The 15,218-nt window shown below is 43.6% G+C and overlaps 1 protein-coding gene across 1 annotated transcript in view; it reads right to left on the reverse strand.

Moving 5' to 3' along the window:
* PCNX1 (pecanex 1) overlaps positions 1–15,218 on the reverse strand; it is a 3,150,868-nt gene that overhangs the window by 261,256 nt on the left and 2,874,394 nt on the right. The window contains exon 34 of the mRNA XM_044073489.1: positions 7,223–7,363. Within this exon, the coding sequence (XP_043929424.1) occupies positions 7,223–7,363 (141 nt within the window). The remainder of the gene's footprint in view (positions 1–7,222; positions 7,364–15,218) is intronic.

The following is a 15,218-nucleotide window of genomic DNA, read 5'->3' on the forward strand; positions in this document are numbered from 1 at the left end:
ACCTGTGTGTAATGACCACAACAGTGAAACACGAAGAACATCTTTTTGTCATAAGTGACCTAGCTTTCTGGACTCTTCATTAGGAGGCAAGTCAAGTTCAAGTTTGGATTTTAGTGACTGAGCCCAAGTACTACACAAATCAGCTTAATATAATATAAAGCAACAACATGAATAAGTAAAAAAAAACTGTGAATAAGCAACAAACAAATATGTTTTAAGAGCACTTTTGAAACCTATCATATTTTTTTTCCCAAAACCAAATAGGAAGATAATGCCATAGAACAGGGCCTTGTAGCTAAAAGAATAACAGTCAGAGGAGTCCAGTTTGTAAAATGGTGTAACAAGATTTTGAGAATTGGAATGAACTGAACAGGAAGAGTTATAAACATATAAAAGGTCCTTCAAGTAAGGTGGTCCAAGGTTATGAAATGAGAGATAACATATAATGAAAATCTTATACATGATTCTATACTTTACAGAAAGCCAATGTAAACTTTGCAAACTAAAGTGATGTGATGACATTCTGAAACAGTAGAAAGTTGATGAACTGTGTAGTTTTGCAATCACAAAGTCTGGAAGGCCAAAATGTAAAGCTTTACAGTAATCCAAGAGATATTAGTGCATGGACCACCTCAGGAATGTTACTGGGAGGAATAAGATGCTTGACCATAGTAGCGTTCTGAAAATGCAAACAAGAATATTTGATGACAGCTGAAATATAATCTTTGAATATCAGTCTGTAATCAAAAATCACACCAAGATCATGTACCTTAGACACAAACTTAAGTTTGTCACCACAATAAGAAATATTTGGTGATAAAAGCAGAAGGGAAGATTTAATTAGATACTTTGGTTCCTTTCAGCATCATCCTTGACACTCCACAGAGATGGCAGAGGTGCATTATCAAGAAAAATAACCTTTTGGTAATATACCTACCACCTGTCTTACATTCTCAGGTACCCTCCAAACTGCCCTATCTGTTGCTTTAAAAGTAAGGAACATCAGATGAATTACCCTAGCTAGGAGCTTCAGAAGTTTCAGATATTCCAGGAGATAATTTCTAGCCTTATTCTGGAAGCTTACTTATCTCTCTCGTATGCACCTCAAAATGCAGTTGTTCTTAAGGATCCCTCTGGGGGTGGTGACAGGAGAACTAGTGATCTACTATGAAGTGGCCCAAAACAGATGATTTGGAAGAAAAGGTAGAAGCTTGGAATGAGATTTTTGCCTCCTTTTCCATTCTGAAGCTTTAAAAAACAGCAAGTGCGGGCAACCTTAATTTTAGGTGAGGTAATGCTTGTGTGTGCAGCTGTCGATTTGCGACAATTTTTCCTATCAGGAGGGCTAAACATTATTTGAAGATGTACATAGTTTTGTGCGTTTAAATTAACAGGTTATGGGGAGGGTTTTTTGATGGTTTTTAATAAAACAAAATGCCTTCTAAAATTTGCCAAGTTCAAATGGAGAAGATTGGACAAACATTAGTGGATACTTACACTACAAAAGCTGGACACAGACATTTAAGGAATCTGTCACATGTAATAAGTGGGAATAACTTATCATAATGACAACACTATCCATATTATTTTAGAATGTGAATGGGCTCACAGGTATAGGCAAAAAGGAAAGAGTACTAGATTATATTAAGGAATGATTGCAAACAGAAATGCTACAGCAGACACATTTGGAAAGAAATGAGTAGGTGAATTTGATAAAGGATTTTAGGATGGAAATTCAGCAAAGTACCCAGGCCAAAGCAAAAGAGTATTTATACTAATTGCTAGGGAAGCTCCAATAGTGATAAAATGGGGGGGGGGATAATGGTAGATTTGTGATAAGGGGCTACTGGCAAGGGAGTAGCATTATGCTGGTCCGTATTTATATTCCATCTAAAATTTTTGGGAGGAATAATTAGCTTTCAGAGGGCAATATTACTAATAGGTGGGGACTGGAATTTGATTTGCAACAGCAAGACTGCATTTGAGGGCTGAAGAATGGAAAATATAACAAGAGTGTAAATTTCAGAAGAAATGTATTAAAATATTTGGTATGGAAGACATGAATTCAGTAGCAGTAGCACAGAGAATTTACATATTACTCCTCAAGGTACAATACCTGTTACAGACTAGACAGAAATTATATTTCATAAAACGTGCATTTAATTGAAAGCTTCAACACACATTAAATAAATATTTCAAATCAAGCACCACCAACAACAAAGATAAAAACGCTGAGTAATGATGTAAAAATTAGGCACTGGCACTTCCCACCTATCTGTTAAAAAGGGAGGAATTAAAGGAATTGGTAGTGGAAATTATTTGAGAGTTATTAGGAAAGAGAAATTTCTTCAGACATTATAGCTAAAGAGAAGGATAAAATGCAGGTAGAGTTTAAACACAGGGTAGAAATAAAAGAAAAATATGGTTAAAAAAATCACAGGAATTACTTAGAGGGTCTGACAAAGGCTAAAGTATTGCAGAATAATGGGAATCTAACAGAAGAGGTGCGACATGTTGAGTGCTAAAGAGGAAATAAGAGAGTAATCTTGATAATGTGCATGCGTTTAGAAAGATTGCTGTTAAGCAACTGTCTGATAACTCCAGAGCACAAAAAATTTTAGCACAATGACTTAGGCAACAGACAGTGGAAAGGGATGTTGCCAAACTTATGGAGCCTATAGGAAGAAAAATAAAAAAAGATCCTGTAGACATATTTGACATATTTTGGAAATTTTATGAAAATTTGTATAAAGCAGAAAAATGTGGAAATCAGGAAAAAGCAGAAATGGAAATACTTATGGAGGACTTAAGTACACCACAGTTAGAGGCAGACGAGGCTCTAAAATTGAAAGGAGGAGACGAGATAAAAACAGTGACGTACAATCAACCTGAAGAAATGATAAAGATCTGGAAGGTTTTGTTTAGCAGTATCTTAAAAGGAGGAATCACCAACATCCTGGAAGAAAGCTGTGGTGGCTGTAATACCTAAAGACAGTAAAGACTCATCAGACCCAACTTTGTGGAGGGGAGGCAAACAATTGACTACATTAACAGAAAAATGATGATCCAGAGGGAAGCAAAATACAAGAAAATGTGTTAGTGGGTATTGATGCAGATCATCAGGGTAGGATGTGATGTTGTGAGTGGGGCAATGGAGGCATGTGCATTCCCTGATACAATAGTGAGATTGATTGGGAGGATATGTGAAAGATAGAAGGCAGGGATTAAGGGAGGGGTCATCTCTGACAGGCTGTTTCTGAATAGAGGAACCAGGCAAGGTTGTCTTCTCTCTTATTTGTTGCTTGTCTTGTATTTGGAACCACTGGGAGAGAAGGTGGGGGGCTCAGGGATGTGGAGATGTAATTGGTGTGGTGGTTAGGAGAAGCTGGCTTTGTTTGCAGACAAAGTTATTTTGTGCCTGATGGAACCAAGAGAAGACATTTCAGTGTTGTTGGGCATACTGAGACAGTTTCAGGTCTTTTCAGGACATGGGATTGATGAGGATGGAACAAGGGCTGTGGCTGGTGTGCCCACACTTATGGAGGCATGGTGACATGAAGTATTTAGGAGTGTGGATTGAAAGGGATTCTGTTGTGGAAGCTGGGGATGTGTGAGAGGAGACTGAACAAAAGATAGTGTGGGAATGAAGAAACTGAAGGCTCCTGCTTGTGGATGTGGATGGTGGGATGCAGGCAGTGAGGATGTTTTTGGTCCCTTTGGTTTTGAATACATGTCAGGCATGTTTTCCTGGCCAGAAGAGAATCTGTGGACAGTGGTTGGTAAGGGGTTGGGAGAGTTTGTCTGGGACGGGAAGAGGGCATGGGTTGGGTGGGATGTACTGATCCTTCCAGCAGAACAAGGTGGTGTGGGATTGCCTGATCCGAAGGGATATTTTAGAGCTGTTCAGTTGGTGCTCATACACACAGTACAAGCAGAAGGCTATGGGTCAGAGTGGAAGGAATGATGATTAAACGAGGATGGGGAAATTCGGGAAGAGATTGGGATTTTGGATGCAGCTCCTTAAAGAGAATTAAGGCAGCCACACAGAATATTATATTTATAAAGCAGCGAAAACATTCTAAGAACTAAGCCAACACAAGAATGAAGAAGGGAGGTTTTGGTGATGGGGATGGCTACAACTGAGGGCGTGGAGAATGGGCAGGAAAGGGCTGGGATTTATTAGAGAGGGCTGGCAGAGGAACCATAGCATTTGCTAGTAAATCACTACAGTGGGAGGGGTAACAGAATGAGAAGAGGGCAAGAAGGCATTTGGACTGCAGACCTGAGACTGCTTTCCCTGTTGGGGATTGATATCGGACTGTTGGCTGGGAGAGTCCGGAGAGGGAGAGCTGTTCTGGTGAAGTTCTTGGATGAATCTGGAACAGAGGCTGCTGTTGTGAAGGTGACAGTTAGTAGGGCATATAAGGTATTGCAAAGTGACTATGGGAATCAAACATAAGGAACTGGAGAAGACTGGGAACAGAGACTGGAGAAAAGATTTTCAAGGAAACTAAGGGAGAACATGTGTGGTTCTCAGGTATGCAACAGAGTCTTGAAGGTTTAGGATTTTTGCTAGGATGTGTTTTCGTCAGTGATTTTGTACTCCAAGCAGACTCCAAGTAATTTTTTCTCAGGTGGATGGCAGGTGTTGAGGATGTGATGGGGAGGAAGGATGTGGCTGGAAACACGTTTTGAAAGTGTAATGAACAGGCAGACTTCAAATATTCTCTGCAGAGTACTCTGTCAGAAATACTGGTTATGCAGGTGGGTGCAACTAGGGAAGTGATTTGTTTGATCTGGGATACAGGATCTGTGTTGTTTGGACATGGTAGGGCCTCGCTGGATTTGATTCTGGTGGCTGCCTATGAAGCAGCTGCTAGAAACTGAAAGCAGGGGCTGGACCAACTGTGTTTGGTGTGTTTTTATGTTGTTAATGAAGGAACTGCAAAGTGGGATCTCTGGAGACAGGTAGGACCAAACTGCACAAAAAGAACTGGAAGTTGTGGGAACAATGCATGCAGACTAGTGTTTTAGAGGACGGTTGGGATTTGGGGGAATGCAGGAATTGAGTAATTTATGTAATTTTATTGATAATAGTTATACAAAATAACTAGGAACATGTTAACATGGTTTGTTTTCTTTTATATAAAAGTATGAGTGCCTATGTCTTGACAGATAATTCAATAAAGATGTTAAAAAGCAAGAGCCTAACTTACCCTAACAGAATTTAAAAAAGAACAGATTCTCTATCTCAGCACAGCCTCACCTGTAGGCCACTCTCCTGACCACAGTCCCTGACAAATTTGGGGGAGAAAAAAGCTCTCACCCATTAAGGCTTTGAGGAGGTCCTTGACAAATTCAGTATCAATCTCTCTCTCCAAGCTGGTGCAATGTACAACGATAACTGACGATGGCTGCTGTTACGCAAGTACGCAGCCAAGTTTAATGAAGTTCAACTCTGCCACTTAACAGTCAAAAAAAAAGGCAGAAAGCCAAATGTTTCTGATGGGTAACACCCCTTACACAAAAGGGATGGGTGCAGCTTGTACGTACTTTCCTGTAGAAGAAGCCTTGATAAATGTGCAAGATGTCTGCAAAATGACTAATAAAACGGGTCATCACTGCTGGACCGGTTTGAAGGTGCTACAGTGAACAGATGGATTTCTGTCACACTGGAGAAAGATAACTAGATCATCCTGACTAAGAGCTAAGAAAAAAGCCTTGATGAAAAGTTGACTTTCTAACGCTTTTTTCTGATAAAGATTAGTAGTAGGGAAAAACCTAAAGTACCTTCCTTAAAGGGCAAGGGTGCCTTGATTTAAGTCCTTAAAAAAGGACTTTATATCACAGTTACTTTGAAAATAGACGAGTATAAAAGATGCTTGACCAGCTTTTTTTTCTTGTCTACACCTACACTTTCTGAACAAGGAAAGCGGTGACTTTTCCATGCTCATTATAAACAAAGAAAGAAGTGCATACACACCATCTCATCTAACTGAAAAGTAAATATAAAATGTAGTGCAAATGGTAAACTCACATATTACAGAAATAACCACTCCACATTAAGGGACTTGTGCAATATTTTCCACGAACAACAGTAAACACCTCTCAAGTCCTTCTGTTCTGGAACTTGCTGACTGTTACAGCTATGGAGAGCCCTAGCAGAAGAGCAAAAAGTGGAATCACACACAATGCAAAAACAGTTACAGTCTCAAAAAGCGTCAGACTGCATTACAGGAGCACTTCAGTTTTTGTCAGAGAAGCTTATGACAAGGCTCCTATATACAAACTGAAGAAAGATAAGGAGGACCATGCTGCTGCTGCTGCACCAAGAAGCCTTTTCAACAGTCTTCAGAAAAACACTAATAAAAACAAATGGGGAAGAAAGCAAAATCATTATAGGACTAAGATCAGAAATATTTGTTTGATGTTACCACTATTCTTCCCAAGGGAAATTAATAACATGAGGAGGCAAACAGTGATGCTGAAAGGTAAAACATGGAAGACTAACATTTTTTTCATATGAATTTTAAAAATAGCTTTGCTAAGGCACAGTTAAGTTAGTATGTTTTCCTCCCTCATTTTACAGCCTGGTATTTTTTTTTCATTTTTTCCAATATTTTGTTGCTTGAAACAGCAAGTAAAATAACATTTATTTATTTATAAATGTATGTATATTCAACAGAAGTCACATGCAAATTAAGCCTACAGTACTAACATCTTTTCTAAGATGCAAGATGGATGGCCAATTGTCAAACTGAAGAATCCAGATTATTCAAAACCAACTAGAACAGCACTTCAGTGAAGTCATTACAGTTAACATTTATGTAAGGCGTTTTTGCAAAGGTAAAGGGTCAGACCTCTTTTGCAAAACTGCATGATCTTGAGAGATGGAATAAAAACAGTATCCAGGAGTGCTTGCTTTCCTTAAAAACACTATTAAATTAAACAAACTGCTAATTGGTCAGATCATCTTTAACTACAATTCTGCAGCTTAGCATTTCAGAATGGAACCCACCACCTGCTATGGAATGAAACAGAGGCAACACTGCAATATCTAATCAATATGTGGCAATTCTGTGAGTTAATATAGCTGAAGTTAGAAGTAACTGTATCACAAAAATGGCAAACAGCTGAGCATTAAAAGTGTGACACAGGAAGAAGAAACATGCAGGGTCAAGCAGCATGCCAGCCAAACTTAAAATCTGAGAACCCAACTTACATGGCCTTCCATGCCTTCCTGAGGATTCCAGTCTTTCCAGCTGTTCTTCCCAGCTTTTAGTCGGACCCCTTCATCAGGCCACTGAAGCTCCTTCCTTTTCGACAGGTTGATACCATCTAACACGTAACTAGGGTCTACTATCTACAAACCCAAAGATGGAGAGACAAAAGCACAACTTTTACTCCTTGTACAGATTAGCTTTCTCCTGGATGCATTCCATTTGCAATACCTTTACAATATGAATAGGTCCCATAAACTTGGCTTTGTAGAGGTGTTTCAAGGGGAGGCATCTTTGGCAATCCTGGACCCTTACAATGACCCCCCCCCAACATAAGCACTCTTTTGCATAAGAATATCAGCTTACAACAGAATGCCTCAGGAGGGCAGATGTCACAATGTGCTGATGAATCTGTGAAGTTTTATTATGACACATCACATCTCACCAATAAACAACTGTTCCTCAGTCTCAGTTTAAGATTTGAAGAATCCTGCAGTTCACAGTGAAAAAAATGTACCAACTGCATTTGACTTTTCAGGCCATCTTACCAGCGTATTTATACCTAGGGGAAAGACCAACATACTCTACTTGATTCTTGCCTTTTTCCCTTCCAAAATAAATCCCTTCAACTCTTAATCATTATTTACAACTTTTCCTCCAAACTGATAAAAATATACATGAGCTGTATACAAAACTAAAAGAAATAAACATTTGCCCTGCATTTATCTTACTATCCATAACCAAAAGCAAGAGTTTCCAGTTTCTCAGTTTTTGTATCTCACATATCCTTAGCTGTGACAACAGAATCCTTCTTCATCCCTACACCTAAGTACTTCATCTTATGTCCCCCTAGATATGCATATTGCTGAACCAAATTCATGTGTGGGTACATAGTTTTGCGCAAAAGCCTTTGCTTTATTTTCATTAATTTTATATCCTGAAAAGACTTGAAACTGTCTCAAAATATTGCACAACACTGAAATGTCCTTTTCTGGATTTTTCAAGTACAAAACAGTATTATCTGCAAGTAAAGCTTACTTTTTTTGATTACTACGCAATTTATATACAAAAGATATGTACTCACCATAAAAAGAAGTTATGTACTCACCATAACGTTCCATCTGAGTAGGTAACTTCATTTGTCTGCAACCTGTGGGTATCGGATCCGATTCGGATCCGAGCCGGCAGCTTTCCAAGCTTACAGATCCGAGCTCCAAGCTCCTCCCCCTTACCCATAATACCCTACCTCCTTGTAACCCTCAGATCGAGTTTGCCAGAGAAGGCAATAGAAAGTTTCTATAACCTAGTAACTCTTATCACTTTGCAATGGTGATGACTGAACAAGGTATACACAGGCTCGTAACTAGCAAACCATAGGTCTGGGGGAAGGAGGGAAGGTCGGTTGCAGACAAATGAAGTTACCTACTCAGATGGAACGTTATGGTGAGTACATAACTTCTTTATCTAAAGTAGTTAACTTCATTTGGTCTACAACCTGTGGGGCAGAGTCCCCAGCTACCAGTAACTTGGGAGGCCCTTAAGGAAGGATATTCCGGAGCACTGCAGAGCCAAAAGAAGCGCGCCCTCTGGATATGAGATCCAATTTATAGTGTGAAATGAAGGTATGTGAAGAAGCTCAAGTTGCTGCTGCACAAATGTCATCTAGCGAGACCCTTGACCAAAATGCCGCAGAGGTAGCCATAGATCGTGTAGAGTGGGCTCGCACATGTAGGGGCTCAGGACGACCAGAACTTTTGTAGGTGAGGAGAATACATTGGGAGATCCACCTCGCTAATGTAACTTTAGTGACTGGCTTCCCAAAACGTGATTTTGCAAAGGACACAAAAAGTTGATCAGAATTTCTGATATCTGCTGTTCTGTTCAGGTAGAAACGTAGTTGTCTGTGAACATCTAAACAATGGAGTCTGTACTCTCCTTTATTCTGAAAATTTGGAAAGAAGACCGGTAGATTGATAGACTGATTGATATTGGCCTCTGAGGATACTTTGGGCAGGAAGGAGGGATTGGTCCTGAGGGAGACCCTGTCCTTATGAAAAATGATGTATGGAGGTTTACAGCACAGAGCATGAAGCTCCGAAATTCTCCTGGCGGAAGTAATGGCAATCAAGAAGATTGTCTTCCAAGATGCATACTTTAATTCCACTGTGGCTGCCAGTTCAAATGGGGGCCCAGTTAAAGCTTGAAGAACTATGGCAAGAACCCATGGAGGTACTGCATCTCTGATCGGGGGTCGTAACAAGAAGGCTCCTTTCATGAATGATTTACAGATATTGGATGAAGCCAGGGGTCCTGAATTGTTACCTATGTGATAATGGGAGATAGCTGCCAGCTGGACTTTAATAGTGGACGCACTAGCTCCCTGCTGAAAAATATGTGAAAGAAAGTCAAGGACTGCTGGGACGGGGGCCGTGAAAGGATCTAGATTCATCATCTCTGCCCAGAGAGAAAAACATTTCCATTTACTCTTGTAGATCTTTCTGGTGGATGGTTTGTGCGAGGCCAATAGGATGGCCTTAACAGAGGAGGATAATCCGGGAGTCCTAGCCATTAGGGGAACTGGATCAACCAAGCTGATAGCTTGAGATGACCCAGGTCGGGGGTCTTGAGCCCCAGTGGATGGGAAATCAGATCCGGACTGGGATCTAGGATCCAGGGAGGATGTACTAGATGAGACCGTAAGTAAGGGAACCAGGTCTGGCGAGGCCAGAATGGGGCTATGAGGATAACTCTGCTCCCCAACCGACTAGCTTTCTGTAGGAACTTTGTTATCAAGGGAAGAGGGGGATAAGCATACAGAAGACCGGATGGCCAAGCATGAACTAGAGCATCTCTTGGGGCTTCGCCTGGTGGGGGAATCAGAGCGAAGAACTCGCTGCACTTTGTGTTTGAAGGTGAAGCGAAGAGATCGCAGCAAGGTTGTCCCAAGGTGAAGAATATCTGGTTCGCCACTGCTGAGTTCGGAGACCACTCGTAAGGTGAGAGAATTGTTCGACTCAACCTGTCTGCCAAGATGTTTGACTGACTCGGAATGTGCATTGCTATGAGAAAGCGGTTGGCGGAGATCGCCCATTCCCACACTCTCATGGCCTCCTTGCAAAGAGGATAGGATCTGGTTCCCCCTGTTTATGTACCAGACTACAGACATGTTGTCCAAGTGAATTGCAATCGTACCCAGAGGAAGCAGGTGATGGACAGCCTGCACGCTAAAAGCACCGCCCTCATCTCCAGTACACTGATATGCAGTGAGGTCTCTGTGGGAGTCCACATGCCTTGGACGGATCTGCCCCTGTAATGCCCCCCCCACCCCGAGCAGAGATGCGTCCGTGGCCGTGACTTGTGGGGGAGGTAGGACAAAAGGACGTCCTTCCCGAAGGTCTTTGGAATGAAGCCACCAGAGAAGCGACTCCTTACACACCCTGCTGAGAGGAATAGGGGTAGATAGGGGTAGATAGGGGTTGAAAAAGAATAGACCATTGCACTTGGAGTCCATTGAAGAATTCTCATTTTCAGACGGGTGAATGGGGATAGAGTGATGGCAGCCACCATGCATCCCAGGGCCCTCAGGACCAATATGGCGGGTGGCACAGTAGACTGTAAGAGGTCCAAGATTTGGAGGCATAGATTGCGTAGCCTGTCGGTTGTCAATAAAATTCTGGATTGTGTCGTGTCTATCCTGGCCCCTATGAAATCCAAGATTTGAGTGGGTTGCAGAGATCATTTCCTGAGGTTGATTGAGATCCCTAGTTGGTGAGCTAGTTGTAACAGGTAATCTCTGTTTGAGCAAAGTTGATGCCTGGTGGGGGCGGTAAGGAGCCAGTCGTCCAGGTACGGAAGGACCTGTATGCCCTGAAGTCTCAGGTGGGCCGCTACTACTGCCATGACCTTGGTAAACACCCTGGGGGCTGTGGTGAGACCAAAGGGTAGGACCCTGAACTGGTAATGACTGGTTCCTAGCCGAAAGCGGAGAAACCTCCTAGATAGTCTGTCCATAAGAATGTGGTAGTACGCGTCTTGGAGGTCTATCGAGCACATCCAGTCGTTCTCCTGTAACAGTGGTAGAATGGATTGAATAGTGACCATCTGGAATTTCTCTTTGGGTACTGACAGGTTCAGTGTTGATAGGTCGAGTATGGGTCTTAGGTCCCCCGTCTTTTTTGGCACCAAAAAGAACCTGGAGTAAAACCCTAATCCAGACTGCTCTGGGGGGACGGGCTGGATTTCTCTTTTTCTTAGCAGCCCTTGAATTTCTATAGCTGCTGCATCCCTCTGACCGGGTGGGACATCGAGGATTCCTCTTGATCGAGGAGGGTAGGTTAAGAAGGGGATTGAATATCCTCTGGATACAATTCGGAGCACCCAGCGATCTGTGGTGATGGACTCCCATTTGGCTAGATGTTCTGAGAAGCGCCCGCTGACTGCCTCCAGAGAACAGCAGTCGGGCAACCCCTCAGGGCTGCTGCGCGGGTCGGTCCAAGAAAGGTTCTCTCGACCCAAAGTTCTTTGGGCCCCCTCTGCCTCTGGGCCGGCGTCCACCTTGTCCTCCTCTGCCTCTGAAAGCCAAGGTCTCCGGAGCGAAACGGGGTTGTTGAGTCTTCCGGAACCACATCTTCTTCTGTCCCTTTTGGTTCCTGGAATAGGACCTCTTGGGAGCCGAGAAGCGGATCCCGACGGCAGACAACGTCTTCCCGTCTTCCTCGGTCTGGAGAAGCATGTCGCGGACGGTCTTGCCACAGAGCGTTGAACCGCCATAAGGGGCATTTGCGAAGGACGCCTTAAAGGGTTCCGCAAAGTTGCAAAGACGGAGCCAGGCCTGTCTTCGTAAGAGGACGCCTGTTCCGCTAGCCCTAGCCGCTCCCTCCGTGGCATGGGAGAGGAGCCGCATGGATGTGTTTGTGATCGACTTGAGAGTGGCCATTCGCGACCAGAACGTATGCTTGTCCTCGGCCGACATGGACTCTGGGATTGATCCAGCGTACTCCTTAATCAGGTCCCGCTGGAGTTGAATAACATGTGCCATGTAATTCAGAGAACTTACCGAGAAGGTCACTGAAGAGATCATCCGCTTTCCCAAACGGTCCATCATCCGAGAATCCTTATCTAGAGGATGCACCGAGGAACTCTCCTGTGCTTGTTCCTTCTTGGTGGCCGCCGCCACCACCATAGCATCCACAGGGGGACCCTTACTCCAACATGCCTTGTCCGAGGAAGGGCTGAGTATTTTGTCAGGACGTTTGGGGATCGGCTCCATAGTGTCCGGCTCCTTCCACGCCAGGGGGTCGGAGGGGGGGGAGGGAATACCCAAGAGGTAGATGGGCCTGCGTCAAACGCTTCCAGAAACACGGACTCGTCCGAGGAAGGCTTTTGGGCGGACCACCCTCCCCTGATGCGTAACATTTCCATGATGTCTCCAAAGGAGACGTATTTGGGGGGGTGATCTTGGGGAACCTTCCACTTCCTCCAGGTCCGTGTCTTTCGTGAGGGACTCAGGTGAGTCCAACTGCCTCCTCTTGCACTTCCGCTTGTGAGGCACCTCCTCGGGGGGGGGGGGGGCTGTCCAAAGAGGCCTCACCAGCGATGTCCTGTTCCTCCACGGGAACCATCTGGGATGTAAGTGCAGGCTGTCCCCTGGGGTCGGAAGATGGAGGATAGACTCAACTGCGTGGGACCAACTGGCTGGTCCGGAGCAAGAACCGGGGGTCTCGAGTCCCTCAAGAGGACCCTCTCCATTACATCGAATGCCGACAGTGAACTGCTCTCCCTTGGAACCGCGAGGAGTTCCCTCGTCTCAGACGTACGGATCGGTGCCGAAGGTGACCCAATCGGATCAGAAAGGGTAGTGTGACCCGACCTGGACGAAGCCGAATTTCCACTAGCCCCTCTGGATCCGACGCCCACCCCACGGCTCCGACAGTTCAGATCCGCAAGAATCCTGGATCCGATAGACCCGAGGGCATGGTCGGCACAGAAGACGTAAACGCTGTCGGCACCGGCCCCACCCCAGCTCTGAAGCTAACCGGATCAGACAGCTCCGTGACCCGAAAGTGGGTCAGAGGAAGAGCAATAGGGGCAAAAAAGGGTGTCGAGCTCACCCCAGAAAGGGGGGAGGCACGAGCACTCCCAACTGCATTTGAGCCTGCAAAAATCGACTCATCATCCGATCCATATCTGCGTCCAACAAACTCCTAGTAGACCTACTAGAGGCCACCGAAGGTGGCCGGGAAGGTCGCCTTGATGACCTAGAAGGTGACAGAGTCTCCTCCTCCGGCTCCGGGGAGAAACGAGGGGAGCGGAGCCGAGAGGGGGTAGACTTGGAGACCTTCAAGGGAGAAGCAGCAACTTTAGGTGGTGGAGCCGAGGGAGTTGACTCCGACCGCATTTTATGGCTCCGGTGTTTCTCTCTTTCTCTCTTCCCTGTCTCTCTTATCCTTTTTTTTGCCCTCCCTTTCCTCCTGGGCCAAAGAGGGAGGGTGAGTCCCGGCCAGGAGATCGGGAGTGGCAAGTGGGACAGCCGTGGTAACGGCTGGCACCACAGTAGAAGCCGAAGAAGATTCTGGTGGCAGAAGGCCCGCCAAAATCAGCTTGGCCTTTCTGTCTTTTAATGCTCTCAGATTAAAGGCTACTCAAATTGAGCAGCCTGTGCAACGGTGTTCCATACCCAGGCATAACACACACCGAGTGTGGCCATCCACTGGGGACCGCTTATGACCACACTCAGTGCATTTAGAAAAAATGGCCTTAGGGCCTTCGGCCATTGTAAAGGAAAAAGGAAGCAGCAAACACCTTCACACACTCTAGTGGGGGAGGGGAACTAGCTGACTAAACAATTAAACTGCAGCTAAAGAAACAGGAACCACTATGATAAACTACCTGAGGTTCACACACACACAAAGGGAAATATAGTGAAAAATAAGAATTCTATTATTAAACTACTCACAAACCAATTTGGAGCTCATTCTGAGAAGCTATCTTAAGCCGCGGAAAACAAGATCTGAGGGTTACAAGGAGGTAGCAGGGTATTATGGGTAACGGGGAGGAGCTTGGAGCTCGGATCTGCAAGCTTGGAAAGCTGCCGGCTCGGATCCGATACCCACAGGTTGTAGACCAAATGAAGTTAACTACTTCAGATTGATGGATCTGTGTTGTCCATTTTCATTTTTCCTCAATTAAAGGGTCTTGTGATCCAACCTCGGATCTGTCTTGGCTGCTTCACTAGATTCCACAAAACACGAAAAATTGTCACAACCAAGTAGCAAAAACCTGTTCCACGAACAATAAAGGTCTTCCTCCCACACAAGTCCAGAAAGATAGAATCCACCAGCGAAGTTATATAATAGATTTATTTTCACACCAAACAAGTAAAACAAGAAAAATCTGAGCGCTTTCGTCTCCCTTCGGAGACTTCTTCAGAGATAAATTAAAACCACAAAATACATCAGTTTATACACTTTAACTAGTGGGCTGGTCAATAAATTAAATAATTAATTAGCACATTTCTTTCATTTCCTTCTAAAAGTAAAATACACACTGTTTTCATTGTGTGTAAAGGTAGCTGTTTTCTATACGGAAAACTTTAAACTTTAAATGCAGTTGTCAAATATAAAACTATACAAATATTTGTCCACAAATTCAGTATAGATATGAAATGTATAAAATTATATTAGATATATTAAAGTATGTTGCAATATATTAAATTAATTTAATAAATCATAAATACAATTAATATACTTGTTGCATTAAAGAAAAGATGAATGCAAAGAGGTCAAGACAACAGTATGTCCTATCAAAACCTTAAACAGTGGGAGAACACTATTAACATAATAAAAAGGGGAGCACTAATTCTCTTACAATTGTATGTACTACTATATGCATTTATACTTCCAGAATATAGTACAGTTTTGTACCTACCATAAATGTAGATGTTCGAAGATCCACATTGCTGCAGTCCTTACATATGGGTAGTCCGCTGTCCTCGGTCGG

This window comes from Protopterus annectens, chromosome 6.part0 (assembly GCF_019279795.1).
Source record: "Protopterus annectens isolate FY-2018-M chromosome 6.part0, PAN1.0, whole genome shotgun sequence".
NCBI lineage: Eukaryota > Metazoa > Chordata > Ceratodontiformes > Protopteridae > Protopterus > Protopterus annectens.